A 26,122-nucleotide genomic window follows, 5' to 3' on the forward strand; every position below is an offset into this window, starting at 1 on the left:
GGCCGTGGCGGCGGCGCCGGCTAGCAGAGCCACGGCGCCGAACGGCAGGACGCAGCGCGGCCAGGAGCCCCCTGCGCCGCCGGTGGCCAAGAGCAGCGCGCGGAGAGCCCGGGGGGGCTCGAGGGCCTCGGCCGCGGGCGGGGGCTCGGCCGCGCTCATGCCTGCTACGCGGGGGCTGAGCTCCGGGTGGGTGTGGGCACTCCCTGCAGCCCCACTCGCCTCGCCACTTCGGAGCGGATTGGCCGGCGAGGCGGTGACGCCAGCAGGGCCGCCAGGGCCAGGAGGTCTTCGCTGCCGCCTCCAGGCGGGGTTGTGGAATGGGGTGGGCGGGCGCTCACCCGAAGCGGGTCTGCCTTCCCGGCTCTGGGGGCCTTGTGTTGGGACCCATCAAGACCGCTCCCCCTGTTATCTGCTGGAACCGCCCTCCCCGTGACGGCTCAGGTGCCCACAGCGGCCCGCAGGGCTGGCCCTGGAGAGGTGGGTCACTGAGTCAATAACCATCTGGGCTCCGCTACAGACGGAGGGGGAGCGCCTTCTGCCAATAGGTAAGGTGCACAGTAAACAAGCGAAGCAGTGGATGAAATAACTGCGGTGGAGACCAGCTGCTATGGAAGCGATTCTAGAGCAGCCCGGAACCGGTGGTGGTGGAGCTCGCCCTGCAGACAGGATTCCTCCAGATCCCAGCACCTGGGAGTAAGCTCTGGGGGCCGGTGTGCCCCAGGCCCCTCTCTCTTGCTCCTTCTCCTCAAGCTTCACTTCCCAGAGGCCCCTCAGTGCAGTGAGGGCCTCCGATTTTTCCCTTCCTACTTTGGTCTGTTACCTGGTCCCCAGCAGCTCCAAAGGCCTGGGACTCCATGTCCAAGGTTTCTGGCCTGTTGAACAGTGGGGCCCTTTACAAATAGTCTCCTGCAGGGTGGGGCCACCCGGAGGCTGCTTCAGCATCACCCAGTTCACGCCCCACACCTGCAGTGCTTCAGCAGGCTCGCAGGAGACCTGGCCTTCTCCAGGAGTTGCCGGCCTCCTGAGGCAGAAGCAGTGTTACTATTCTCGCCCATCGCTGTCCACACAGGGGGCCACTGCCCAGCCCTGAGACTTGTGCTTGGTTCACACAGGTGCTCACTAAAGGCTCACGACAGGGACACCACCGCCTGGCAGCCCTCCTCAGGGCCCAGGGCTGTGAAGCCTGTAACACCATCCTACTCATCTTCACCCCAGTGGTGATAACCACTGCCCAGAAAGGCGCTGGGGACGACACAGAGTCTTCAAGGATCATGCTGAAGGCCCACAGCAGCAAACAAGTCCCGATGGAAACCCAGAGGTGGTGACCTGGACCTCTACACTTTCCTGCCTTCCAGCAAAGTGGAAGGTGGAAAGTGGAAGTGGAAGGAATGGTGGTTCCTTCAGCAGGGGAGGGTGACGGGCCTGTTCCCTGAAGGGGACTCAGTCTGGGGCGCCCACAGCAGCCAGAGCGACAGCAGAGGGGGCGGGGGTGGACATGGGTGCCAGGAGAGATGGCTGTGGGCAGACAGCGGCCGCCCGCGCGGACACTGGCTCTCTGCTCTTTGGGTGAACCCAGGACGCATCCAGGCACTTGTGGGGAGAGGTTTCAGGTGTACAAGGGCTAGAGCAAGCAGTGAGGCCCCGGGGCAGCCCACCTCGAGGGGCCCGGCCCCCTTCCTTCAGTACAAAATGGGTATGCCCATTCTTGGTAAATATACTTGATATGTGCTTGGTAAGTAAAAAACACAAAGTCCCACCTTGGTATGATTTAAAAATACATACTTTCTAAAGCAGTTTTAATGTCACACAAGTGGCTTATAAGTGTACAGCAAGAAGAAACAGAGGTAGCTAAGCAAAGTCCCCACAGCCTCTGTTTGCCCAAGCCTATGGAAGGCCAAGTAAAGCCAAACCCTGACCAGCAAATGGGAGGAAGGCCCTAAGTTCCCCAGGAAGAGCCAGGGGCAGTCCCCGCCGGGTGGAAACCTGGCTTCCCAAGGGGGCACAGGCCCCTCTGGGCCCCCCACTCACTGCACCAGTGAAAATGCCCTTGATGCCAATTCGTTTAATTACTGAGTGGGGGTGTCTTGACAACAGTCGGGCTGGGGGCAGAGCCAGCCTGCCTTGTTGCGGGGCTCGGGGGCTGGGGTGGGCTGGGCCTCAGGGAGGGCTCAGTCGGTCAGCAGGCTCATCTTGCAGGACGGTGAGGAAGCGCTGGCCCCCCTCGCAGAGCAGGCAGTGTGCAGCCCGGCACAGCGCCAGCCAGGGGCGCCCCAGGGGCTCCTGCTCGCTCAGCAGGGGGAGCAGCTCAGCCATTAGGACCTGGAGGTTGGTGAGGGCCAAAGGCTCAGGGGGGCCTGGAACATTTGGGGGGACCCAATCTAGGGCGGGAGTCAAGGCGCCACACTCGTCCCCACTCCGCCTCTCAAAGTTCCAGCACGCTCACACGTGCCCTCCCCACCTCCTTCCCTGGTGGATCTTGGAGGCTGAACCAAGTCCTCCCCATGGCCCAGTGCTCCTGAACACGCAGTGACCCATGCCCCGGAGTCTGGAAGTACCTTTTCCAGATGGACCTGCTGGTCCAGCATGGCCACCCGTAGCCTGAGGGCTGCCAGGGTCTGCAGCTCCTGGGTGCTGGAGTAGAGAAGCAGCTGGGGGCTCCACGCTGGGTCTGCGCCTCCTCCACAGGGCAAGGCGGCCCTGGGGGGCCCCTCAGGCCATGGCCCCTGCGGCTGTTCCACCACCGCTGCAAGAGCAGGGGACACCACCCCATGGGCAGCGGCCAGGGCTGTCTTTTCCAGGCTCCCGCTAGGGGTGCAAAGTCCCCCCTTGCCTCCTGGGTAAAGCCCTGCTGTCCACGAACAACTCTCTTGCAACACCAAGCGTGTGCCAGGATCTCTGATTCTCACAAGAAACTTTCCCACTAAGTGGATAAATGCGCAAGCTACTTAGACTGCTGGGGTCTGTGTGTGGGCAAGGGGGCTGGAGCGGGGGTGCTGCACCGGCAGCTCCACAGCATAACTACGGGACACTCAGGATCCCCAAGGGGACATGGGAAGGGCCTGCCTGCCTGCCTCCACTCCCCTGGGGGTGCTGTTCAAGTCCCCACACCGCCCTGTCGCTAGAGGACTTTGACACTGACCAGGTTTTCCCAGTGGATCAGAGGTAAAGAACCCTCCTGCAATGCAGGAGACACCGGAGACTTCGTTAAGATCCCTGGGTTGGGAAGACCCCTGGAGAAGGAAATGCCATCCCACTCCAGTATTCCTGCCTGGAGAACCCCATGGACAGAGGAGCCTGGCGGGCTACAGTCAGTCCATAAGGTCCCAACTTAGCAGGCACACACGCACACAGTTCGGCTCGGGTTGGGGTGGGGGGGGTGGTGCGGGCAGGCCTCACCGGAGCGCAGCTCCTGCAGCTCTTGCAGCCTGTGCAGACACTGCCCTGCCAGGGCCTGCAGCCCCTCCAGGGTGAGCAGGCTGCGGTACTCCTGCGTCCAGTCCTTGGGGTCTACACGAGAGCCAGAGGTGGTCACAGGCCAGGTTCATGAGGGTCCTGAAGCCCTCCCTGTCCCGCCGGAGACCCGACTCGGGGCCACTAACCTGCCGTGAGCTCCTCCCTCATTCGAAGCCTCAGCATGGAGCAGGCCTTCTGTAGGCGCCCCACCTCTGCTGCGCTGAGCATGGAGCTGGGCAGGCCTGCCTGCAAGTGGGTCAGGGAAACTCCCCCATGGCCGGGCCCCTCCGCTCTCCCCCAGGGCTGGGTCCCAGTGTGGCTCTGGCCCTTCCTGGAGTGGCTCCTCCTCACACTCTAAACCAGGTTCAGAGCCAGAACCTCTGCGAGGATCCCACCCCCGCAAGGATACAGCTGTCTGCATTTTCTGGAGGAACTGGGTTTTGGCGGTGGCAGCAGCAGCATCCACAGAATCCCTGGTCTGCATCGAGCTGAGCTGGGCCCACAGGCTGGATGCACACATGGGCAGCCCGCAAACCAGAGAGCAACATGTGATGATGCCAGCCAGCGGGCTGGGGCCCTGGGAAGTAGGCGAAGCCAAGGGGAGGGGCCCAGGGAACTGAGGGGACACTGCTCATGGAAAGGGGACAGAGCTGACCAAGGAAAAGGGGAGAGAAGCCAGCACTGACTGGAACCCAGAGCTCTGGGCGCTGGTTCCATACCCAGCACAGCGGGTACACCTGAAAACACCACCTGGCACCACCTGGCTTAACCCCTACGGCACTTCCACAGCCTGGGGCCTGGGGGCACCTGGCGCCCTGCTCAAGGCCTCACAGTGGAGAGGCTGAGCTGGGTCCGTGAGAGCAGTCCTAGGGCAGCAGACTCTCTGGATGTGAGAGTGTCACCTCCCAGGAAAGGAAGCAGAGGGGCCCGCGGGCCAAGCCTCCGCCTCCCTGCTCTCCCACCCCGCACCCCCACGCCCCCCACCGCCACTCCCCTGGCTCCCCTTCCCCTCCCGGGGTCCCGGACCCCCACCAGCCTCACCTAGCATTCCGGGAAGCCGCCTTCCTGAAGGCCTCTGGCAGCCGCAGTAAGGCCCTGTTGGGAAGCTGGCGCTCAGGGCAGCTCTGTCCCACTCCGGAGGCTGCAGGCCCCGCTCCCCACTCAGAGCCCAATGAGGGGTGAGGCTCTCCCAGCCCTCAGAGAGGGCTTCCAGAGTGACCACGGGAGCCAGCCCAGCTGGGGTCCACCTGGCAGAGAGGAGGGCAGAGCCCAGGCCATCTCCAGAGCATCTGGAGCCCCCGGGCTGGGTAGATAAGTGCACAGGGCACAGGAACAGCCAGGGAGCAGAGAGGGACAGGCCCCAGTACATCAAACATGGCACCGTCACCGCCAACAGTTCCACCTACCAACTTCCAGGCTGGGGATTCATGGGGTGACATCCTGGGGCTCCCCAGGCCCATACCCACTCAGTGCTGGGCCCTCCCTGTCATCCCAAATCTAGCCTTCTACAGCTGCCCAGGATCTGATCAGGCAGACAGTAGCTCCTCTAGGGAATGTCTGCTGGGGAACTCACCCCTTATCCTTGAGCGTAAAAGCTTCTGGAACCTGAGAAGCAGCCTGGGGGACAATCTGCTGGTCCCTGAGGCCTGCTTCAGGCTTGTTGGCTCCGGCCCCCTGCCCCATATGGGCGCCATCTCCCACCAACAGAAGCCTGCGCCCAGGGAGGTCCTTTGCGGGCACCCAGGGGTGGTGGACACCCCTGGGGGGTTTTGTCTCAGGTGCACGGCTGCCAGTGCAACGTGAGGTGCTGGGTGGGGCAGAGGCTTTGGTGGCAGTGGAAGCAGACCCAGACTTCAGGCTGCGGGCCTTGACTCCTTCTCCAGCCTTAGAGAGGCCTTTTCGCACTCGTACTGCCTTCTCCAGTGCCTGGGTCAGAAGCTCCAGCTCCTTGAGGTCTTGGGGGCTGGGTGGGCATGCTGTGAAAGCGGAGAGTCAGGTAGAGGCCCCTGATCACTGCCAGCCAGAAGACAGGCAGGGGACAGCACCTGCAGAAGGTGGGGGGCTGAGGTTTACCTGAAGATGGGCCCTCTTTATTAATTTCTGACCCTGGGGTTGGCTCCGGAGCTGGGGTCTCGGCTGGTTCCCTGCAAGGACACAGGACAGCCGTGGCAAGGCCAGAGCCCAACAGATCCCCATGATCGCCTGGCCTAGGAGCGGGCGCCCGGTTCTCAGGCCCTCAGGAAAAGCGAGGGGTACTGGCAGCCCGCAACTCGGAAGGGAGCGCTGAGCCCAGCCTCCCGGCCCGGGGCTCCAAGCAAGGTTCTGACGGCCCGAAGGCTGCCTAGCCGGGTGGTCCCGGGGTCGCGTACCAGACCCGCAGCAGCCGCCGGGAGACTCGCAGGCTCTGCTCCAGCTGCCGTTGTCGCTCGGCGCAGGAGTCCAGGGCGTCCCGCAGCTCGGCCACCAGCCTGGGAAGGAAGCACCGGAGGTTCAGCGCCCGGCCGGCCTCGGGCCGCGGCGGCCCCCGCCCCCGCAACTCCAGCGGCGCGGGACCCACCGGCGCGAGCACTCCGCAGGCAGCATACAAGCGGTCTAAGTCTTCGCGACCTGCCGCCGCCGGGAGACCCCGCCGCTTCCGGGCTAGAAGACCGCCCCTTCCGGCCGGGCTGCCCAATCCCGGGCCCAGCGTCAGGCCCCGCCTTCCCCGATGACGACCCCGCCTCTAGCCCCGCCCCTTGGCCGGAGGTCCGAGCAGACACTAGCTCCGATCCCCGCCCGGGGGCAGCGGAGCGAGCTGGGGGAGGACGCGCAGTTGTGGTTTGGATAACGCGGTAGATGGAGGCTCCTGTGGTCCCTTAACGGTCGGCTTCGTCTTTGCATCAAGGGCCCTCTAAAGCAGGACCCTGGGACCTTGCTGACCCCGGGGCACCTAGCACAGGGCCGGGCACGCGGAGGGACCCATAGGTATTTACTGCTGTGGCTGGAGGTGAGGCTGACGTGTTTGTCGGGAGCAGGGGCAAGGCAGGAGTGTGCACTTGTGGACACGCTGACGAGGTGATGACATCCGGGAGTGGGCACCTCGGCAGAGGGGGAGGAGGCCCAGGAGCCAGACATGGGCACGAGGACCAGTGGGGCTGAGCAGGCTGGTCCCTGGCGGGGCAGGCGTGCCTGGATGGGACCAGCTGAGGGGGAGCTGGAGCGCAGAGCAGTGGAGGGACAGCAGAGCCTGGTGTCACAGGAGCCTGTCCCAGGAGGGAGTGTCCTCGGGGGACACGTGGGCATGGGGGTGGTGGGGACAAATGCTGGCTGAGAGGAGTGATGCTGGCAGCAGGGTCCATTGTAATTGCATCTAACAAGAAAAAAGGATGAGTGCCAACCCCACAGGGGCCAAGAAATCTCAGGGGAGAGCAGGATGGAGGACAGACCTGGGAGGGGGTTTGTTTAAAGACAGAGGGGTGTCCATTTCATTGTTGCTAATAGGAAGGTGCCACAGCAGAGAACAGACTCAAAGGAGGGGAACTGAGGGTGCTGGGGCAAAAGGGGGAAGGGCTGAGCAGGACCCAAGCAGCCCTGGGACTGCTGTTAGGGTGGGAGCATCCATCAGCAGCAGCCTGTTTTCTTGCCCAGTATGGGGAGCCTGAAATGAGATTCTCAGTGAGAAAGGGGGGGAAGGGAGCAGACACAGGGAGACCCCACCCCCAAGTCAGGCGGTATTAGGTCCCCACCAGAGCGTGCTCCTTCTGCGGATGCAGGCCGGCCGGGAGAAAGCAGAGGACTTTTGGGTTTTGGTAAGGGGCCAAGGGGACAAGGCAGTTCAGACATGCATATCACTCAGCTACTATTATCCTCATCACATTTAATCCTCACAACACCCCTGTGAGGTAGGTACTGTCACCCCATCATACAGATGAGGAAACTGAGGCTCACACATGCCTAGGGGCACACAGTCGACAGGGAGGTATGCAGTCCCGATGCTGGGATTCCCTTACTCAACCACGGCCTTCCCAGGGTGGTCAGATTTGCCTACAGCAGCAAAAAAGATAGTTCCCACAGGGAGTCAAGAGCCCTGAAAAGCCTCTCCGGGCCAGCGTCTCCTGGTCCCTGTAGTTTTGGTTCAAGAGCATTTGGGGGACATTCCTGGCTAAGTGGTTCTTTCTGATGTTTCAAGAGGAAGCCAAAGCGACAGCAGGTGAGTGTGTTGGGTCAGCCCAGCAGGGGAGAGCGGTCAGGGTCATGATTCGCAGGAACTCACAGCAGGTCCAGCCTCACCCAGCAAGCCAGGCCTCTGGTCCATGCTTTTCCGTGTCTTGGTCACCTCAGATGTTACAAATGACATTTAATTTTTTCCTGGCTAACCTCTCTGGGAAAACTGGTTTCGCATACAGTGTCAGGAGAGCACTGAGGAGTTTGAATCAAATTTTCATTTTTCAGTTGAGCCTAAATAATGTTGAGAATTTTTAAAAATATAATACCTTCTATTTTTAATTTTTCTTTTGTTTTTATCCTAGAGGGATGAAGGATGGAAATAAAGACAGGGAAAGAAATGGCCTAGAAATTCAGTGCAGAGAGTGGGTCATGCAGATACCATCTGGTGGGGACACAGATGGACCATTGCAGGAGAAGGGACAGATTTTTAACAGGAGCTGAGAATATGGGAGGGAGCGAGCCTGTGACCGAGAATCAAGGCCCTTGAGCCCGGTGTTCACGCGCAGTCCACCACGGTGCCTGGGGCAGAGTTCCCCCATTGCAGGAGGCACCAGCCCATGAGGAAAGGAACGCATGCCCGATGGGCGCAGGGATGGTGATGTGCTTAGGGCTGTCAGCTCTCCCGGGACCCCAGACCAAACAGATGGGGGGATGGGGAGCTGTGTCTGGACACTCGGGCCACATGTGTTCTCAGCTATGAAAGCTCAGTTCCTGGGGTGCGGGCAGGGGGGACGTTCGCCCAGGACGTGGGCTGAGTTTCCCAGAGGAAGCAAGACAAGACACAGGAGGGACAGAGACACAGGACTGACATGGCATGGCGTGACTGCTTCGAGGCTAAACTTCCCAAAGAGGAGGAGCTGAGTTTTCGTTGTGCTTTAGAGATTCTGAAGGCTCGTGATGGGCTCCCCTGGAGAGAGAGTCCCTGCCCCCGGATCTCCTCTTGGGTCCCCATGCGAGGCCAGCGGGGATCCGCAGGGATCCGTCTCGTCCCCTGCCCCACACTAGCACAGCAAGCAGCCCCCCCCTCAGCAGATGTCCACTGCAGCACACGCTCCAACACACTCACAGCTTCAAGAAGCCCAAGTTCATGTCTTCCTCCTCCTCCTCGCTGTGGGCTGACAGGTTCTTCCTCTTCACCTGCTGTTGGGGAGCACAGCTCTCCGGGGGGCTGGGGGGGCGACACTGTAAACACGACTTCCGGGCGTGGTGGTGGCAGGGCTGTGTGTTCAAACTGCTGCCAGTGGGCAGCTCTGAGGTAGACCGGGGGGGCCCCCCTGAGGTGCGCCCAGAGTCTGTGGGACTCGCGCTATTGACAGAGGAGTACCCCGACGTCGTGACATCCTTGCCCAGCCCCCACCTGCTGCACAGGGGGGGCTCCGGCCCTGGGGTCCGCAGCGCCTGGTGGCCTGGCACCAGCGCCTGTGTGTCCTGGGCCCCACACGCCTCCTCCGGGCAGGCCTCCTCGTCGCTGGACTCCTGGCAGCAGTGCTCCTCCGGACTCAGGTAGACCACGGTGACGTCGAGGACACCGCTGGGAGCCGTCACTGTGGGGGACGGGGAGACGTCAGGGTGAGCTTCAGCCCAGCCAGGACCCAGGGCAGCCCAGAGTCCCGTCTCAGCCACAGCTCCTCAAGCTCGCCGGTCAGTCCCCTTCCCTTTGCTTAAGAAGTCGAGGGTGAGGTGTGTCCTCCAAGCTTGGGGTGACACCCGTGTGACATGGGGAACAGGAAGAAAGGACAACAAATCATGGCCATCTAATACTTAATCCTGAGTGGACACCGAAACACACAATTAGAAAATCCATAGACATGGCCTCAAACTGGGCCCTCCAGTTCCCTTCCCTGTCTGCAGATTGCTGACCAGACATGGGGACAGAGCCTTGTGCGGCCTGTCCTGGAGGGATGCCCGAGGCACAGAACCCAGCAGGGGAGCGGGGGACACATGGCACAGGATGTTCTAGAAAGATCTTGTGAACGCAGGTGGGTCTGTTCTGTCCCTGGCCCGTGCAGTCCTCCCGGCAGCACAGGTCTGGCCGGGCCACAGCCTGTTCTCCCTGTGGGCTGCAGCGCTGGGTGCTCTGCTCTCCCGGGCTCCTTGGACAGGAGCCCTCGAAGCCCCAGCTTGCCCCGCCCACTGCCCGCCGCGGCCTGGCACTCACCGTCGCCCTCCTTCTCGCCCTCGCTCTCCTGGTCGCCCTCGTAGCCCGAGCAGTAGTCCAGGCTCCAGTCCAGGAAGCTGCCCAGCAGCGTCTCCTCCTGGCTGGACAGCTCGGCGGTGGGTGTGGTGACGAAGCTGCCCCTGTCCTCCTGGAGGCTGTTCTCCCGCTTCCTGAGGCAGGGGGCAGGTGGGAATACAGTCACAGGTGGCAGTGTCAGGGGGCCCAGCCTGGTCTCTGGCACGTGCCCGCCCCGCCCCGCCCCGTGTGCTGTGAGCACCCAGGAATGCCCTCGGAGGCTCGCAACAGATTCGCAGAGGTCGGGCCAGCAGCACAGTGAGGTCCCTGCTCATCTGGACTTTGTAGGATGCATAGGAGCTCTTTGGAGGGGGAGAGGAGAGCTTATTCCAGGCACCACAGCCAGGGCACTGAGATGGAAGAGACGGGGTGAAGGGGATACGTAGCGGATGACGGGGACCAAGTGCCCCAGCCTCTCATCAGGGCATGGCTGGAGCGCTGGGGCAACACGTGGAGGGCCAGTGTGGCCCCGGTGGGGCTCCACCTGTGCTCAGGACCACCAAACCCACAGGGAGCTGGGCTGGAGCCACGCAGGGAAGAAGGCAGGGCTGCAGGCCGCCGGCCCAGCTTCCATTTCCGGGGGATCCCCGAAGGCTGCAGGGGTCACACGGGAACCCAGCTGGGCCTGCGGGCTCACTCACCGCTTGGTCCTCCTCCCGGAGGGCGAGCTGAGGAAGGCGTGAATATCGCCTGCGCTGAGGAAGGGTGCAGGTTCCAGGCTCTCCTGTTTCACGCCCAGGGCAGCACACAGCTGGCCGTAGCTCAGCACCTGCAGGGCAGCCAGGGTCAGAGGGCGGGCGAGGCCCCGGGCGGGCGGGCCCGCCACCAGCACCCCTCGGTACCTCTTCCAGGCTGATCTCCTCGTAGCGCTTGTCCTCGAATCGCTGCTTGACGGCAGTGAGAGACACCTGCCTGTAGTCCTTGGGGGCGTCATCGTGGAAGCTACCGACAGAGGGACACGTGAGGGACCGCGGGGGGGAGGGGAGTGCTGGCACTGCCCCCAGGAGGCTCCACCTGCAGCCCCCGCTCAGACGGGAGAGGACCAGACGTCCTCGAAGCGGGCCCAGCACCACCGTGCAGACGCCTGGCAGTCCCTCGGTTAACCCGAGAGGCAGCTATGACCTGGCGCCCGCTCCCAGGTGTGTCCCCGAGAGGAAGGGGGGCAGAGGTCCCCACGGAGACCTGGACACAGTCGTCCACAGCAGCGGGGAGGCAGAAAACCCCCAAACGTACATCAGTGCACAGATGGAGAAATAAGACGGGGTCTCTCCGCCCAGGGGCTGCCTGCACAGTGGAGACACCGTGTAGGTGGGAAGCCGCTCACACCTACAGCCCTCACGGTGTGCAAGCCCGTGATGAAGCGTCCAGAATAGGAAGGAGAGGAGTGTTGCTCGGTGAGGGGTGGTGGGGAGGGGACACCTGGAGGTATTAGGGAGGCAGGGCAGGGTTCTTCTGAGGGAGAAGATGTTCTCTGATTGATGGTGGTGATGCCTGCACAACTCTATACCAAAAGCCTATCAAATTGCACACTTAAAAAAAAGTTTCATTTGTAAATAAATATTTCCAGTTTATCTGGATTGAAAAAACAAAAAAACCAGGGGAAGGTAGCAGGGAGGCAGAATCACCCAGCCCCTTGGGTGGGGGAAGGGGACTCCGAGGCAGCTTGGCCTGAGAAAGGAGGGGGTCCTGGGGGCTTCAGCGCACGCAGTGCGGGTGGGACTGAGTGGGAAGAGCAAGGCTGCCAGCCGGGGTGAGAGGAGAGGTGAAAGGCCGAGGGCCTGAGGCAGGCAGGGCTGGCCTGTGCTCCGGCTGCAGTCTGCCAACGCCAGCCTCCTGCAGTGAGTTACTGCTGTCGTGGAGAGGCCGTTTTTCCTTATGCTCTACTGTCTGTGAGTTAGGTTTGGGTGGGGAGGAGCTGCTGCCCACACAGCAAACATTAAAAACGTGTGTGCTAAGCAACATGGCCCTGGGATTTCTAAACGCCAACCCTGAGACCCGCAGCTCATGGCCCAACAGCCCTCCTGTGATGTGAACCCCTCTGGACCCACAGTGTGGAGGACATACCCTGTGTGTGGGGCTCGCTTCCTTACACACTTACCACTTCTGATGAAGACTTAAGACACAGGGGATGAGGTCTTCACAGGAGAAGCCAGTGAGGTCCCACAACTGGGTGGTCCAGGGCTGCGCTGGGGAGGGAAGTGGGGGTCGTGGGGCCGCCTTGACGCCCACAGCCCCGGTGGCTCTGGAATAGAGCTTCCTAGGGCTCAGCGCTGAAAAGGCCCTGTGCCCAGGGCATGCATACCCGCTGCACCCCACGGGGGGAATACCAAGCCACCCCCAGACAAGGGCTCTTAGTCCATCCTGCTGCCTCCTCCTTGGGAGAGAAGAGCACGCCGTTTTGTCTCCCTCCCTCCCCCGGACCCGAGCACCAGCTCCTGACTCCCGGAGATCCTCGCCCACTGGCTCAGCCCAGCTCTGAGAGGCGGGAGGGAAGGACTGGCCGCTTACTCTGCCCATGCGTCAGCCTCGCCAGCAGCAGGGCGGCCGCAGCCAGGTGGGCTGGGGCGTAGGCAGCCAGGCTGGTGTGCAGCAGGGAGAGCTCGCAGAGGAAGCTGCACAGGTGCTGGGTTCTTGGTGCCATGGGGACCAGCGTCAGGAGGACATCCTTGTAATCGACCACGGTGGGGACCTGGGGGGACGGGGTGGCGGACATGGGGTCACAGCATGCAGAGGACCCTCTGCCTGCTCGTGGGGAGGCTAGAATGCAGACATGCTGCCCTCCTAGTGGTCAGCACGGCGCCAGGCACGCCGAGCGGCTGTGGCCTCACGCCCTCCTGGTCCCGGAGAGCTTCCCTGAGCAGAGAAGCCCAGAGCCACGCACGTGCCCTCTGCTCCTCCCACCCTCTGGCGCGACTCGGCTTCGATTCAGGAGGAAAGGCAAGCGGCCGCTTACCCGGATCTTCCCGTCCAGGGCCGAGACGACCTCGCCCATCATCCTCACCAGGTCCTCGTACTTGTACGTGTTGTCTGTGAGCCACACGGCCTCCCGGATCGTCAGGATCTCCTTGCTGATGAACCTGGAGTGCCAACAAGGGATCTGAGCTCGCGCCCCTCAGTGGGCTTTAGGCTTCAGTGATGGGGTGGGAAGTCCAGCGAGTTGACCTGGCTGCCCTCGGCGGGTGAGGTTAACTGGAAAGGTCACTTGAGCCTGTCGGAGAGGCTGAGAGGCAGGGGTACGAGCGCCACAGGCCCACAGCAGTAGACCGGCTGGGCTGCTGGGCACACAGGTGTTTCTGCAAAATCCAGCCACGAAGGGTGTGAGCGGCCAATTCTCTTAACCTCCCGACAGATGAGGGGTTGCCCTGCCCTGTGCCAGCCGCTCCGAAGCGAGCATGAACAGCTTTAACCCAGAAGGCAGGCGAGCCAGCAGAACCAGAGCCAGAGTCTGTCTGGAGCTCTGGACCTGGCCCGGGGTTGGGCCGAGGGACTCAGGCAGTCCCTAGGCAGGTGGTCACCCTGTTCTCTCCCCTCTCCCAGCGCCAGCTAGCAGGGTACACACTGGTCCGACAGTCTCTGAGGGCCCCTCCCTCCACCAGGGTGATGGGGGCCGAGCCCACAGCCCCTCGGTCACTCTGCAGCTCCCGCGGTGGCTTGGCTGAGAGGGCAGGGCGGTGGGGACCGTAGTCGCGGGGTAGGGTGTGACGTCGAGGTGGGGGACACGAGCCTGTGCTCGGGCAGGTGCTGCTTTCAGAGTGGACAGAGGGATGTCTCAGCCCCTAAAAATCTTTTAAAGCGATTATCTCATGGCCGGTCCCCCGGTCCCTGTAACCATGCCATTTAGATCTGGGGAGGCTGGGGACCCATCGGTCAGCCCTCTCTGGTGACAAGACCCAGAGCTCCAGGTTCTGAGGCACATGTGAGAGGTGCCAGAGCGCATGTGGCCTGTGCTCACCGGGCCTGAGCCCCGCTCCCTCCGTCTGTGGGCACCCTGCTCCCTGGCCCCCAGGAAACCACAGCGTCCAGTTCCCATCAGGGCCACAGGACAGAGCTCGCCGCAGGCGTGGACCTGCTTGCCTCAGGGGCCATGGCAAGCAGCAGAGAGTAAGTCAGGGCCTCGGGCGCCTGCATGAGCTCATGAAGCAGATACACTACACCCCAGTGACACGCGCCTCTGGGTCACTGTGCCAAAGATCGACCAGTCCTCCACAGCTGACACCACTGTGTGCAGCGAGCCTGCCCCTCACCCCCTAAGCCTTACAGACAGATACTGCCCGGGCGACGGCAGACCACATAGGAGAAAGCTGGTTTAAAACACAAAAAAATGCAACATGTATGGTGGGACGTGCCACCCACGCTGTGTCCAAAGGCAAAACTGGGTGGAGAGGTGCTGGTTTTAGGAAGATGGACTTCCGTGAAACTTAAGACGGCTGACAGGAAGAGTCAGAACAGCCACCTCTGAGGAGCTCGCATCCTGTCCACGGGTAGGAGGGGGTGTGAACCTGGCTGGATGTGGGTCTCTGGACACGGGGCTGACAGCCTGACTCAGAAGGGCAGCCGACTGTGGCCTCCCTCATCTCCGTGTTGCCCTCAGGGGCCAGGGGAACAGGGTTCCTGCCCAAGCGAAGCCACCACATGGGATGAGCAGCAGCTGCCCGCGCACGGAGGGTCAGCCCTGCTGCCCCCGTGTGGGGAGGACCACCCACTCTGGGCACCCCTGAAATTAGAACCCCGTTATCATGAGGTGGGGCGCCAAAGGCCTGTTCGTCCCACTGAGAAGCCAGCCTGTGACCTGGGCAGGGCCGGCCGGGGGTTTCTCACCGGGTGCAGATGACCATGCAGGCGATGCCCAGCAGCTGCAGCCGGTACCGGGGCACCAGCCGCCTCCGCAGGTACCGGTCCACGCACTCCACAGTCAGGTGGAGACACAGGCTCGAGAAGTCCTTCATGGTTGCGACCTCCACCAGCCAGTCGATGAGGATGTACCTGTGGGAAGAGTGCTGCCCCTGAACACCAGGCAGAGCCTCTGTGGGGCCCCGAACCTCACGGGGTCCTGTCTCCCAGTCCCACCCGGCCATCCATCCCAAGGGGTGAGCGGTCACTTCAGGCGTCATGGGCTTATGCCGGCAGCTGTCCGAGGGGCTGGGGGCCCCACCACTCCTGACTTCGTTCCTGGGAGGCAGGTGGGCACACACATGTGGACCCTGCCCACCCCCACCCTGGGGCCCCCTGGCACTGGATGAGCCTGGACCATAACTTATAAGTGGGCAGAGCAGGTCTGCTCTGGAGACTGGGGACGGGTCACAGGTCAAAGGTTACTGTCCTGGAAACCTGTCTCCTCCCTGAGGAACTCTCACCGTGGGGTCATTTGTCACAACCCACTGCGGTTGAGCAAAGAGCCAGGAACGTAGCCCAAGCAGGATGCACTGAGCCCAGGCGCTCGAGCTCTCAGCCACCAGGCAACCACAACAGAGGGCTCGGGCTGCAGAGCTAGCAGACACAGGGTCCCTCCTCCTCAATGGCGCCAAGGCCAAGCCGGGACACTGACGTCACAGGGGACACTGCACGCAGCGGCAAGGATGCCCGGACGGGGTGGACAAAGGAGAGGAGACAGGAGAAAGGAAGCCAGAGAGATGAGCCGTGATGGTTAGGGGCTCTGTGCAGCCAGACAGGAGTGTGTTTCTCAGGCAGAGGGAAGATGCACGGTGGTGAGGGCAGAGTGAGCAGGGGAGCGGAGGGGGAAGCCAGGAGGAGCGCCCAGGGGTGTGAGGGTCACACCAGCCACGACTGGGAGCAGAGGACAATGCTCCCTGCCCGTTTACCCTAGGTAAACACAATGATCTGACAAAAACCGACCAACCGAACCATATACTTTAAAGTGGTTAAACCTGAAACTAATGTTGGAAATCAATTATAACTCAACTAAAGAAAAGGAAAAAGTCGGCTGTTGTCTGACATGGATGAAAACAGTCAGATGCTCAACTTGGGGCTGAAATAATATTATTTCAATAAACCTACTTTAGCTCTTGAAAAACATAAAAGGTTAAAATTTATGTTAACCCTCACTCCCAACACACAAAAAGAATAGCAAGTGTCCCCCCACCAAAAAAAGGGCAGACTGGGAGGGTACAAGGTGGGGGGGGCACCGCCAATGCCGGTCCAGGACTCAGGAGCACAGCGGCTTGGGACTCCCCTGGTGGCCCAGTGGCTGAGACTCCGAGCTCCCAACCTCCCAGTGCAGGGGGCCTGGGTTCGATCCCTGGTCGGGGAACTAGATCCCACATGCTGCAACTAAGAGATCCTGCGTGCTGCAACTAAGACCTGGTGCAGCCAGATAAATTAATTAAAAAGAAAAAAAAGGCACAGCAGCTTGGTGACATTTAACGTGGGAGCAGGGGACACTGCAGCCCGGCTGTGAGCGGAGACCTAGCAGCACAGCCAGGGCCTGCCCGTCATACATCTAAAACGCACTTGAAATCCCTAGCATGAGCTTAAACAATTATTCACATTTTCCACTTTGCTTTCTAACATGATCTGTGATTGTAACAGTGTGTCATCTCCAAACTTCAGAGGAGAAGGGACTTGTGGGAAGAAGCAGGTCACGGGGTTCTGAGGCTGCAGGCCCCCATGTCCCCCGCTGACGCTGATGCTCGTGAGTATGGGTTGGAAAGAAAAGCTTGGTTTTTCTGGCATCATTTTAGAAAGATGTTTAAAGTGGTTTAACACTTTCTGAGGCCTAAAAAGGGAAACTGGAGAGAACAGACACTCCTATGGGAATTTTTTTTTTCCCCAAAGCCCTAGATAACTCGGGCATTACTGGTTTTAGAAAACACACACACACACTCACACACACGGGGATCCCAGTGGGGCTGACGACACAGCGGGCCTGTCACAGGACCTCGTCACCGTGGGCAGTTCGGGCCCCTTACCTCATTGTGTCATTGAGCCCCTTCTGGACAGAGAAGACCCTCTGCTTATTGACAGCGTGGGAGGCCTGGAACAACTGGCAGACTATCTCGCTGGAGGCTTTTGCTTCCAATCCGAGCTGGTGTCCGTGTGCACAGGCTTTGGCTAGAGACAGCTGTGGGCAGAAGAGTCGTGGGGTGAGCAGGGGCCAGGCCCTTCCTGTCTGTCAACACCCTGGGCTACTTACACCCTCTAAGCCTGCTGGAGCAGGAGGGTCAAGATTTTACTTATGCTTTTGGAGGTAACTAATAAGTCACAGCAGAACGTTTAAAAGGGACAAAAGGTACGGAACAGGTCAGCCCCTTCTTGCCCTGTCCTTCCTCTGAGGGGCTTTCTGTAGGCTTTGTCCCCTGGGGGGCCGCCGCTGTACAGGCTTCTTGCCCTGTCCTTCTTCTGAAGGGGTTTCTGTAGGCTTTGTTGCCTGGGGGGCCGCTGCTGCGCAGGCTTGTGTGCCTTCTGCTCCTGTGGCCGACCCCCAGGCGCTGCCTGTGCCCTGACACTTTCTGGAAGGCCTGCTTGGATTGCCACCCCCCTCACAGAACACCGAAGGCTATCTTATCACATCTTGGCTGGCACAAACTGCTCTCCTTGAGAATGTTTATTTTCAGAAGTTACTAGCTAGACACTCAGAAGCAAAGAATACGTGTGTGTGATCTGCTCGTGGGATCAGCCATGACCTCTCTAAATGGGCGCCTTTCCGATGAGCAGTGAGGTCAAACCTGCCCCATGTTTTGACGGCTTGTATTTACTTCCTTGTTTCTGAGCATACTGAGGCCCCCCATGTACTTCCATGGGCCTCACTGTTCTTACTGATTAGGCTGACCTTAGAAACACACTGTTGATTGTTACATTTCTTGTAAACGTGCTGCGTGCCTTTCTGGACACAAATGTCATAGTGGCCTGTGATGTGTCAGGTGGGCATCCCTGCTGGGGATTTTGTCACGAGTTTTTAAGGGCCAGTGACTGAAGCCCCAACTTGGTGGGGTCACAGGCACCAGCTTGGCCAAGGGGGACTTCCTCTGATTTGTCTGGAAATAGTGACTTCCTTACAGCTGCACAGGGACAGTGTCTGGTGAACGCCAACTACAAGCCTCCAACGTCCAGTTCCAACGCTGGACAACCTGGTGAAGGGTCAGATACTGGAAAGAGGATAGCGTTCCTCATGCCAATCTGTTCTAAGGAGCCTCAGGTCCCGCTGCCAAGATGGTGTCCCCGCAGGCCAGCTTTAGGGAGCTGTCCACACTCTGACAGAAGCTGTGGTTAGTCCACAGCACATAGGAATGACGAGGCTGGCTGTCTTTGGTGCCATGGGCAAAGCGTTCCTAGGCTGCCCTCCCTGCACACCTCAGAGCTGATCGCCCTCACAGTTGCCCCACCATGACCCCCACCCCCGCCCCCCACAGAAGCCTGGCAGCCCCACCCTGGGGTCCCAGAGAGGAGGCATTGAGACGAAGCTGGCTCCCAGCTCACCTGCGCTTCCCAGCAGCCTTTGGCAGCAAAGTCCCTGAGCTTCCGGAAGCTGTGGAGGCACCGTCCGGGGTCCAGCATCTGTCAGTGTGAGATGCCCTTACATGGGCGTGTCTCTGGGGAACTCATAACCAACCCCTGGGGTTCTTCAGTGTTCCTCCAAGACCCCCAGAGGGGCCCCGGCTGGGCCTTCCTTCTGTCCCTTCCTCCCCTGAGTGGTGGTGGTCGTTCCCAGGGTAGAGCTGAGGGCAGCCCTGGGGGCCCCAGGAGGACCCCCTGCGCTGGCAGACCCTTGTCCTGGGCTGCTGAGACCGTGCCTCTGGCCAGTGTCACCCACACTCTCCCAGACCTGGGCCCACTCACGTCCATCCGCCTGTCACTCTCCCAGAGGAGGTATGAGCTGGTCAGACACCCCTGGTTAGCGGACTCTTCAAACAGGTTCCGGGCCTGCTTCTGTTTCTCTTCATCCTAGAATAAGTAGCCACAAATGCAGCGCTCAACTTTAATAAAACGGGTTAACTAAATTAGCGGAGAAACAACTTCCCTGAAGATACGCGATGTGAGAACCGAGGTAGCCCTTGGGCCCTGCCTCCTCCTGCCGGGGCCACAGGGTGACGGAGGTGGGGGGTGGTGGAAATCCCCAAGGCCCTCCAGCTCCTCGCTCACACCCCGGGTCTCTCCCTGCTGTGGTCAGAGTGGTCAGAGCGCCTGTCGCCAGAGGCCACCGCCCTCCCCGAACTGCCCTGGGGGGCTTTTCACGCTAAGTGGAGACCTCCTGTGAGGAGGCGGAGGGAGCCGCCGGAGCGGGCTGGGAAGCACGCAGGCCCATCCTGCCCATCAGACCCTTTGGCTCCACCGGCCACACAGACAGGGCTCCTCTCGGCTGGGAGACCTGGGGGCCTCCTCCCGCGGCCTCTCTTGAGTGTCCCAGTCCTCGCTGCTTGCAGCTGCCGGAGAGGCGAGCAGCACAGAGCTGCAGACCCATTGTGCCCAGTGCCCACCCGGGCCAGGATGCCGAGCAGCACGGGGGCGGGTGAGGGGACTCACCTCGAAGAGACTCAGCACCCTCCCCAGGCAGTGCAGTATGGACGCCCTGTGGGTCTAGAGAAGGAAGGGTGACTGTCGGTGGGGAACTTCCTGGGGCCCCCCTCGATCCCCGCCGCACCCCCTGTGCAGGTCCTCCCCCGCCTGCCTCGACTCCAGGACTCCACCAACCGTGTCACGGAGCCTCTGGCCATCCTTCTCCGTGGGCGCCCCGTCTGCAGCCCTGCCCCACTCCCAGGCCCCCAACCCTGGCTCTGATGTCTCCCCGCCTGCTGGTTGTTTGCAGATGCTCCCATATTTGCACTGTTTTCGAAGCCTCCGCTCCCCCAAGTCCCTGACTTCACACGGTCCACAGCATCTCCCCTCAGGGCTGTCTCATCTCCTGGGACCCTGTGGGGTGCCCCACCCACACCCCGGGCTGGGACTCACTTTCTGCAGCTGGCACTCCGCCCTGAGGCTCTCATGAACCACGGCCTTGCAGCAGCTCCCGGACACCGACCAAGGCGGGCGGATGAAGAGCCAGATGAAGGGCGCGGCGCCCACGTTCAGCCGCTCAGCCAGGCTGAAGTAGCGAGAGGCCCTCAGGCCGTTCACTTCCGCCCGGGCCTCGTCAGACACCGACACTGCAGAGACAGACAGAGCGAGCCGGGATGTCTTAGGGGGCGGGCACAGCAGTTTCCCCGAGTCCTTACAGAAAGTCTAGGGCCTTAGGCTGCTGCCATGCGAGGTTGCTGGTGTTTTAGGGCAGAAGAGTGGGGATGGGGGCTCCATGCTTTTCTTCCTGTGTCCCGTGAACCAAGTGCCCTGTGGCTCCTCCCACAGCCTGGAGTCTGAAAATCCAGGAAGGTGCCCCCCATCCCCCACCCCATGGAGGGATCACCCTCCTGTGGGCAACTGCCGCCCAGTCCCCGGTTAACGGGGATTTCTTTCTGGGGTGACAAGAACATTTCAAAACGAGTGGTGTTGGTCGCACAGCTCTGTGAAGACACCGACTGGGCTGTACACCTGGATAGGTGAGCTGAACGGTGGGAATTCTCTGGGCAATGCCGGATGATGGGATGATCAGATGACGGGAGGGTGGGCACAGGACGGCTCATTGTCTCCACATCAACAGTCCAGTCAACCATGACTGGGGCGACCTCTCAGCAAGATGCCAGGTCTTTTAGAAGCAGATAAATGGCGGAGGTACTCAAGACTTTATGCGTTTGGGAGCTGGGACAGGACGAGGTGCAGGCTCGTTCCTTAGTGAGCCCAGCAGACCGGCAGGAGTCGGGATAGAGGGTCATATCAGGCTCTTTTGAGGAGCACCTGCCCCTGGGGGTGAAGGAATCTAGGTACCAGGTTGGCTTTGGCCTGCTTGAACTTGCCTCCCGCCGAGGGCCTTGGCTCCCTCCCTGTGTTACTGACACCAGGCATCAGGCATGCTGTGACAGCCACCCCCAAGTCCCTCAGACGAGCTGTGGCCAAGGAGAGGAGCTGGGGTCTACTCGTGGGCTACGCTGTTAACTAGGGAGCCAGGAGACCTGGCTCGCCTGAGAAGCTCCCATTCTGAGTCTCTGCTCAGAGCCACTCGTTGTCAATCGAAATTAAAGGCTCGTGAAGTAAGAGGTAACCCCCCTGACCTATAGAATCAAAGCTCATCAATGGGTCCCTGAGCAGGACACCTCTCTGACACAGCTCCCAAGATACAATGGTGCACAGCCGGACCCGGCGAGAGCAGCGACTGAACTGCGAACACGGGCAAGGGCTTATGTGAGTTCTATTTTTCTTTTTTTTTCTGACTGCAGTGTATGGTATGTGGGATCTTAGTTCCTCAACCAGGGATTGAACCTATGCCCCCTGTAGTGGAAGCTCGGAGTCTTAACCCTGGACCACCAGGGAGTCCCTAGCGCTTGTTCTAAGGTGTCAGCACCAAGCCGGGCAAGGCCAGCCCCAGACCCGGCAGCACTTACAGCCTTCGTTGTACAGGTAGGCAATGCCCAGCTTCACGGCAGCTTCAAAGTTCCCTTTCTCAGCAGCCCTGGAACAACAGGAACATGGAACACTGCATGATTTTATTCTATTAAGGTTATGTTCTACCACAGCACCTGAAACTACAGTACTTACTTTCTGAACAGAAACTGTTTTCTGGTAATGTGACTAAACATCTATTATCCATGACACGCTACAACACGGATGAGCCTTAAAAACATGCTTACGTGAAAGAAGACAGTCACAACGGTGTATGACCCCACTCGTATGAGATGCCCGGGACAGGCAAATACATCGAGACAGGCAGTAGGTGCGAGGTTGTCTAGGGTCTGGATTACTATTGGGAAGATAGGGAGAGACTGCCAACGGTTATGCGGCTTCATCCAGGGGTCATGAGACGGTCCTAAAGTCAGACAGTGTGGATGACTGCACAATGCTTTGAATATATTAAAAACCACTTGATCAGTACACTCTAAGTGGGTGGGCTGTATGGTTCGTGGACTATGTCTCAGGCAGCCTGCCTGTGACCACGGGCACACTGTGCGGCTCCTGGCCCCTCTGGCTCTTCCTCCAGGTCTGTCGGAGGGGGTGGGATCAGCCAGGGAATGTAATGCACTAGGATTCAAACCACATGGTCCTGACCAAAGTAAGAGAAATAAGAAGTTTCCATGTGCAGGTGACCTGCGTCTGAGCCACACAGGATGGGTCACAGCTGAAGCAGACCTTCCGGAAGCACCACTGTGACTAATGAGTGGCAGGTCTGAGCTGGGGGTGCAGATGACCCAGGACCATGCTGGAAGTCATGTGACTCAGTGGGTGAGGTCTACACGCTCAGTCACTCCCTGGGGAATATGGTGTTGGAAGGGGACTACGAGCACAAGGAGAATTGCGGCCAGGTCCAGCCCTGAGACAGACTGGCATGGTGGAGAAGGCCAGGAGTGAGAGGAAGCCCGGCTGCTCTCGGGTGCAGATACCTTTCAAAGAGCTTCAGGTTCCCTGGAGAAGGCCACAGCTCCTGGAAGCTGGCGCATGCCCACACGCTGGCATGGTTGTCCACCAGGTACTTCAGGTGGGAATGCACCTGAGGAACAACGGGAGTGGTGTGGAGGGTTATCAAGGGGCTACAGGGAAGCCCCGCTTCTGGAGCTCTTGAAGACAGGGGTAGACAGGCGTAGGGTCTCCTGTCTCCCTCCAACCCTACCAGTAAGGCCTCCTGGGCTCTGTGTATCAAACTAACTAGCAGTTGCTTTGAACAGAGAAAAGAAATCAGACACAACTTTCTCTGTGGTTCTAAAGGTGGGGACAGGTCCTGGAAGTGGGGGTAAGCACAGGCTGAGAAATGGGATATAATGCTATATACCTGCAATGACCAGGAAAACCAACTCTGAGGCTAACGGGTAGGTCAGAAATCTGTTCTGAGCTCCTCTACTTAGAGTTTTGTTAGTGGGAGCACAGCTGGAACCTGGGCTGTCAACGGGGGCACTCAGAAAAAACTGAAATACATGACAGCAGCCTCAGGCGGGACCTCTACCCTGGGTGAGGCAGGCAGTGTCCAGGGGCCCTGAGCGCAGGCAAGCATTTTAAGTGCAAAAGCTCCCACTGCCATTGGAAATGGCACCTGCAGATGTTATGAACACAATGGAGGCAGGTTTGGGAGTCAGACAGATGGGTTCTCGTGGGTGTTCCCCCACTAATTTGCTGGATGCCCTTGGTTAAGTGGCTCAGGGTGAGGCTGCAGTTCTGATATCTGCACAATAAGGCCCAGAGTCCCTTTCAGCACTGGATATTATTTGGGATTTGTCCTCATAAGGGCTTCCCTGGTGACTCAGATGGTAAAGAATCTGCCTGCAATGCAGGAGGTCAGGGTTCAATCCCTGGGTCAGGACGATCCCCTGGAGAAGGAAATGGCTACCCACTCTAGTATTCTTGCCTGGAGAATCCCATGGACAGAGGAGCCTGGTGGGCTACAGTCCATGGGATCACAGAGTTGAACACAACTGAACAACTAACACTTCTACTTCACGCCATCCTCAAGAACATCTCTTTTCCTTCTTAATACTGTCCCATATCTTGAGGGATTCAAATTTCACTGCCAGGAAAAGGTACTTTCTCTGTTAAAATAAACACTGCAAAGAGCAGACTCAACAGGTGTCCTCTGTTTTCGTTTTCCTGTCATCAGAACAACCTCAAATGTCTATTACCAACATCACCATTGTGGATCATCGACCCTCATCGGTAGCCAGAGTTTTTGTTCTGACATTTGAGACATGAAGCCTTCGTGGTAAAACCAACAATGCCAGGGCTGACACTGTGCTCATCTGACAACTTACAGCTCGGACAGCAAGGATGTCTCCAACAGAAAGCCATTTCAGGATATGAAAGAGCGCATCTTCAGGGAGATTCAAGATTGTGAGGTTTCGAGGTCTCCTTCTTATTCTCCGCTTTGAAGGATAACAGAAACACTTGGCACACCTACAGTGGATCACTTAAGAAAAAAAATCGGAATGGTTTAAGTGATGTGTTGGAAATGAATTGTGCTGATATGAAAAGTTACATCTGAACATGTTTTAACAGTTACTGGTCCTCTGCCCCAGCCATAGTTACAGTCCCAAAGATTAAATAAAGAAGTGGTAGTGGTATAAGAGACATGTTCATTCATTCAAATTATTCGATAAACGTTTATGGTGAGTAGTAATCACGTAAGCTGGCCATTGGGAAACCGGCTGACCCAGAGCCCAGATAACAAGGAAGAAAGGAAGAGCCGACGGTGTTGATGATGATTAGCCAGGGAGACGCCTGGACCCTAGCTGATTTCTTTGCTTCTATTTGCACACATCACTAAAACATGAAATGTTAATAAGGATTTGAACAATCAGGTTTTCGAGTTCAAATTCGGAGGGTCCGCCCTACAGAGAAGCCAAGGATGGACTTGGAGGGCAGGCCAGTCCCAGCTCTGTGGATGTCAGAGCTGTCCGGCCAGTTTCAGGGTCCTCTGAGACCCTGACAGGGGGTCCTTCCAACTTCAACTCCAGCAACTCTTTCCTCCCTCCAAGCAGAGGAGCTTGTGGCAGAAGGAGCCATCCCTGACGCTTCACCCGGTTCTTCATCCGCTCCTTCCTCCAGTCCCCACGGGAGATGGCTGCTCCACCACCGGCAAGCTCCCTGCTCGGGGCGTCTTCCTGCCCTCTCCCCTCGTTTCTCACCCGGGCTTCCCATCAGTAATTAACCTAATGCGAAAACCGAGCGCATACGCAGCTCGACCGATCCTCGCCTTTTGCCCCATTTTCCTTACTCCCTTGCCCTAGGCCAGCCACGGTATAACCACGGAAACCTCGGTGGTGCTCACGGCCCTGCACAGGTGGTGGTCCCCTCGCGCCGCTTTCTCGCGGAGCCGGGCGCCGCTGGGTATTTAAACCGCGCGCCGGGTAGGCGCCGTCGGGACGATCCGAACCCCGGGCCGAAAGGCTCAAGCTGGCCCCACTCAGTCTGGAGGCCACTCCACCGCGCCCCGCGCCCCGCGCCCCGCGCTCACCGCCTCCGCTCCCCATAGCCGTCGCCGCTGCCGTGGCCGCCGCCGCCGCTGTAGCCGCCAGACCCGCCCGCGGGCCCAGAGCGCGCCTCCCGACGCAGGCGCAGACCCGCCCGCCTCCCGCCTGAGTTTTCAAATGCGCCCGGCTTTCCCATTGGCCCACCACCGGGGGCGCGCGCCACTACCCCTCCGGGCTCCGCCCAGAGCCACGCCCCCTCGGCATCGGGCGCCCGCGACTGGCTGCGCCAGGATGCGAATTCGAACGCCGACTGTTGATTGGTGGAGCCTGCGCGGCCGCCCCGCCTCCCAGGCACGGGCTGGGGTCTGAAGGAGCGCGGCTCCCGGGCAGCAGGCAGTGGAATTCCTGGGTCTGCTCCGGCCCGCGTTTACCTACCCTATTCTGGGATTTGGCCTTGCCCCTGAGTCGGCGGCAGAGGTCCCGGCGACCGGCCCCATGGCGCACAGTGGGTTGTCAGTGAAAGTCTGAGCGGACCGGCCGCGCCTCCGAGCCCGGGGTCTTTGAGCGCGGACCCCGACGCGGTCTTCGCCCTGCGTGGAGGCAGGCGAGTGGGCGCCCGCGGGAGGCACCTCACCGAGGCTGCCCCCTGACCTTAGTGGCCCGCACCCTGAGGCCGCAGGCCCTGCTTCCCGTCCTTGCTTCAGGCGAGGAGACCCTTGGTTCTGTGCCGCGTCGCTGTTGGCATAGATCGCAGGGCAGAAACACACCTGGGTGACTAACTCATCCAGCATGTCTGACTCCTTCCCTTGAAACGTGGCTCACCCTGGACCCCTCCTCCATCCCTCCCAGGGCAAGCCCTCAGCGTGTCACCCGGACCTTGTCAGTCCTCAGTATCTCCTCGCGGTCAATTGGGAGCCCACTAAAACAGAAGAGCACGCCTGCTTGCTTCAGTGGCTTCAACATTCTGTTCACCCAGGTATTAGGCAGTGCCCACTCAGCCTTGTCTTTCAGGAACCAGCTCACATCCCACCTCCTCTGTGAGACATTCTGACAAGGAAAGAAATGCAACTTCTGGGAGAAGTGCTTGATGGCCAAGGACACAGTGGTTTTCCCCAGAGACGCCAGGGAATCTGGGTCAAGGCTGTCTTCTTACCCTCTTCCCAAGGCCTCAAAACTGTGCTCTGTCCCCCCACCCCTCACGCTGCTCTCTGAACTCCATCAGGGTACTGGTTCTGTGCTCAGCAGCTGAACACACACAGGAGCCAAGATGCCAAGACTCCAAGCCAGTCTGGAGTAG

At 59.9% G+C, this 26,122-nt stretch overlaps 2 protein-coding genes across 5 annotated transcripts; both read right to left on the reverse strand.

Annotated features, from left to right (window-relative positions):
• Nucleotides 1–1,762: 1,762 nt before the first annotated feature.
• TEDC2 (tubulin epsilon and delta complex 2) lies at nt 1,763–6,071 on the reverse strand. 4 transcript variants are annotated; one of them, XM_086376312.1, is made up of 10 exons: nt 6,011–6,071; nt 5,823–5,921; nt 5,527–5,597; nt 5,027–5,429; nt 4,495–4,548; nt 3,863–3,959; nt 3,600–3,699; nt 3,397–3,507; nt 2,556–2,743; nt 1,763–2,319 (listed from the first exon to the last, which is right to left on the reverse strand). In XM_086376312.1, exons 1-10 carry the CDS (start codon nt 6,034–6,036, stop codon nt 2,158–2,160), a joined length of 1,311 nt encoding a protein of 436 aa, XP_086232438.1. In that variant the 5' UTR covers nt 6,037–6,071; the 3' UTR covers nt 1,763–2,157. The 4 variants fall into 4 exon arrangements, 3 of the variants coding, with proteins under 3 accessions (XP_086232438.1, XP_086232439.1, XP_086232437.1); XM_086376311.1 differs by lacking the exon at nt 1,763–2,319 and having other exon boundaries at nt 2,326–2,743; XM_086376313.1 differs by lacking the exons at nt 5,027–5,429; nt 5,527–5,597.
• A 1,221-nt stretch (nt 6,072–7,292) lies between these two features.
• CCNF (cyclin F) lies at nt 7,293–24,999 on the reverse strand. Its single transcript, XM_086376247.1, has 17 exons — nt 24,870–24,999; nt 23,668–23,822; nt 22,312–22,418; nt 21,319–21,386; nt 19,796–19,989; nt 19,370–19,423; nt 18,686–18,790; nt 18,326–18,403; nt 16,819–16,970; nt 14,711–14,875; nt 12,846–12,969; nt 12,401–12,581; nt 11,991–12,078; nt 10,735–10,834; nt 10,534–10,661; nt 9,818–9,987; nt 7,293–9,203 (listed from the first exon to the last, which is right to left on the reverse strand). The coding sequence occupies exons 1-17, from the start codon at nt 24,883–24,885 to the stop codon at nt 8,722–8,724; spliced, it is 2,367 nt and encodes a 788-aa protein (XP_086232373.1). The 5' UTR covers nt 24,886–24,999; the 3' UTR covers nt 7,293–8,721.
• Nucleotides 25,000–26,122: the final 1,123 nt, after the last annotated feature.

Source organism: Bos grunniens, chromosome 25 (genome assembly GCF_055505025.1).
Source record: "Bos grunniens cultivar Pamir isolate PY7600 chromosome 25, Bosgru_T2T1.0, whole genome shotgun sequence".
In the NCBI taxonomy this organism is placed as follows: domain Eukaryota; kingdom Metazoa; phylum Chordata; class Mammalia; order Artiodactyla; family Bovidae; genus Bos; species Bos grunniens.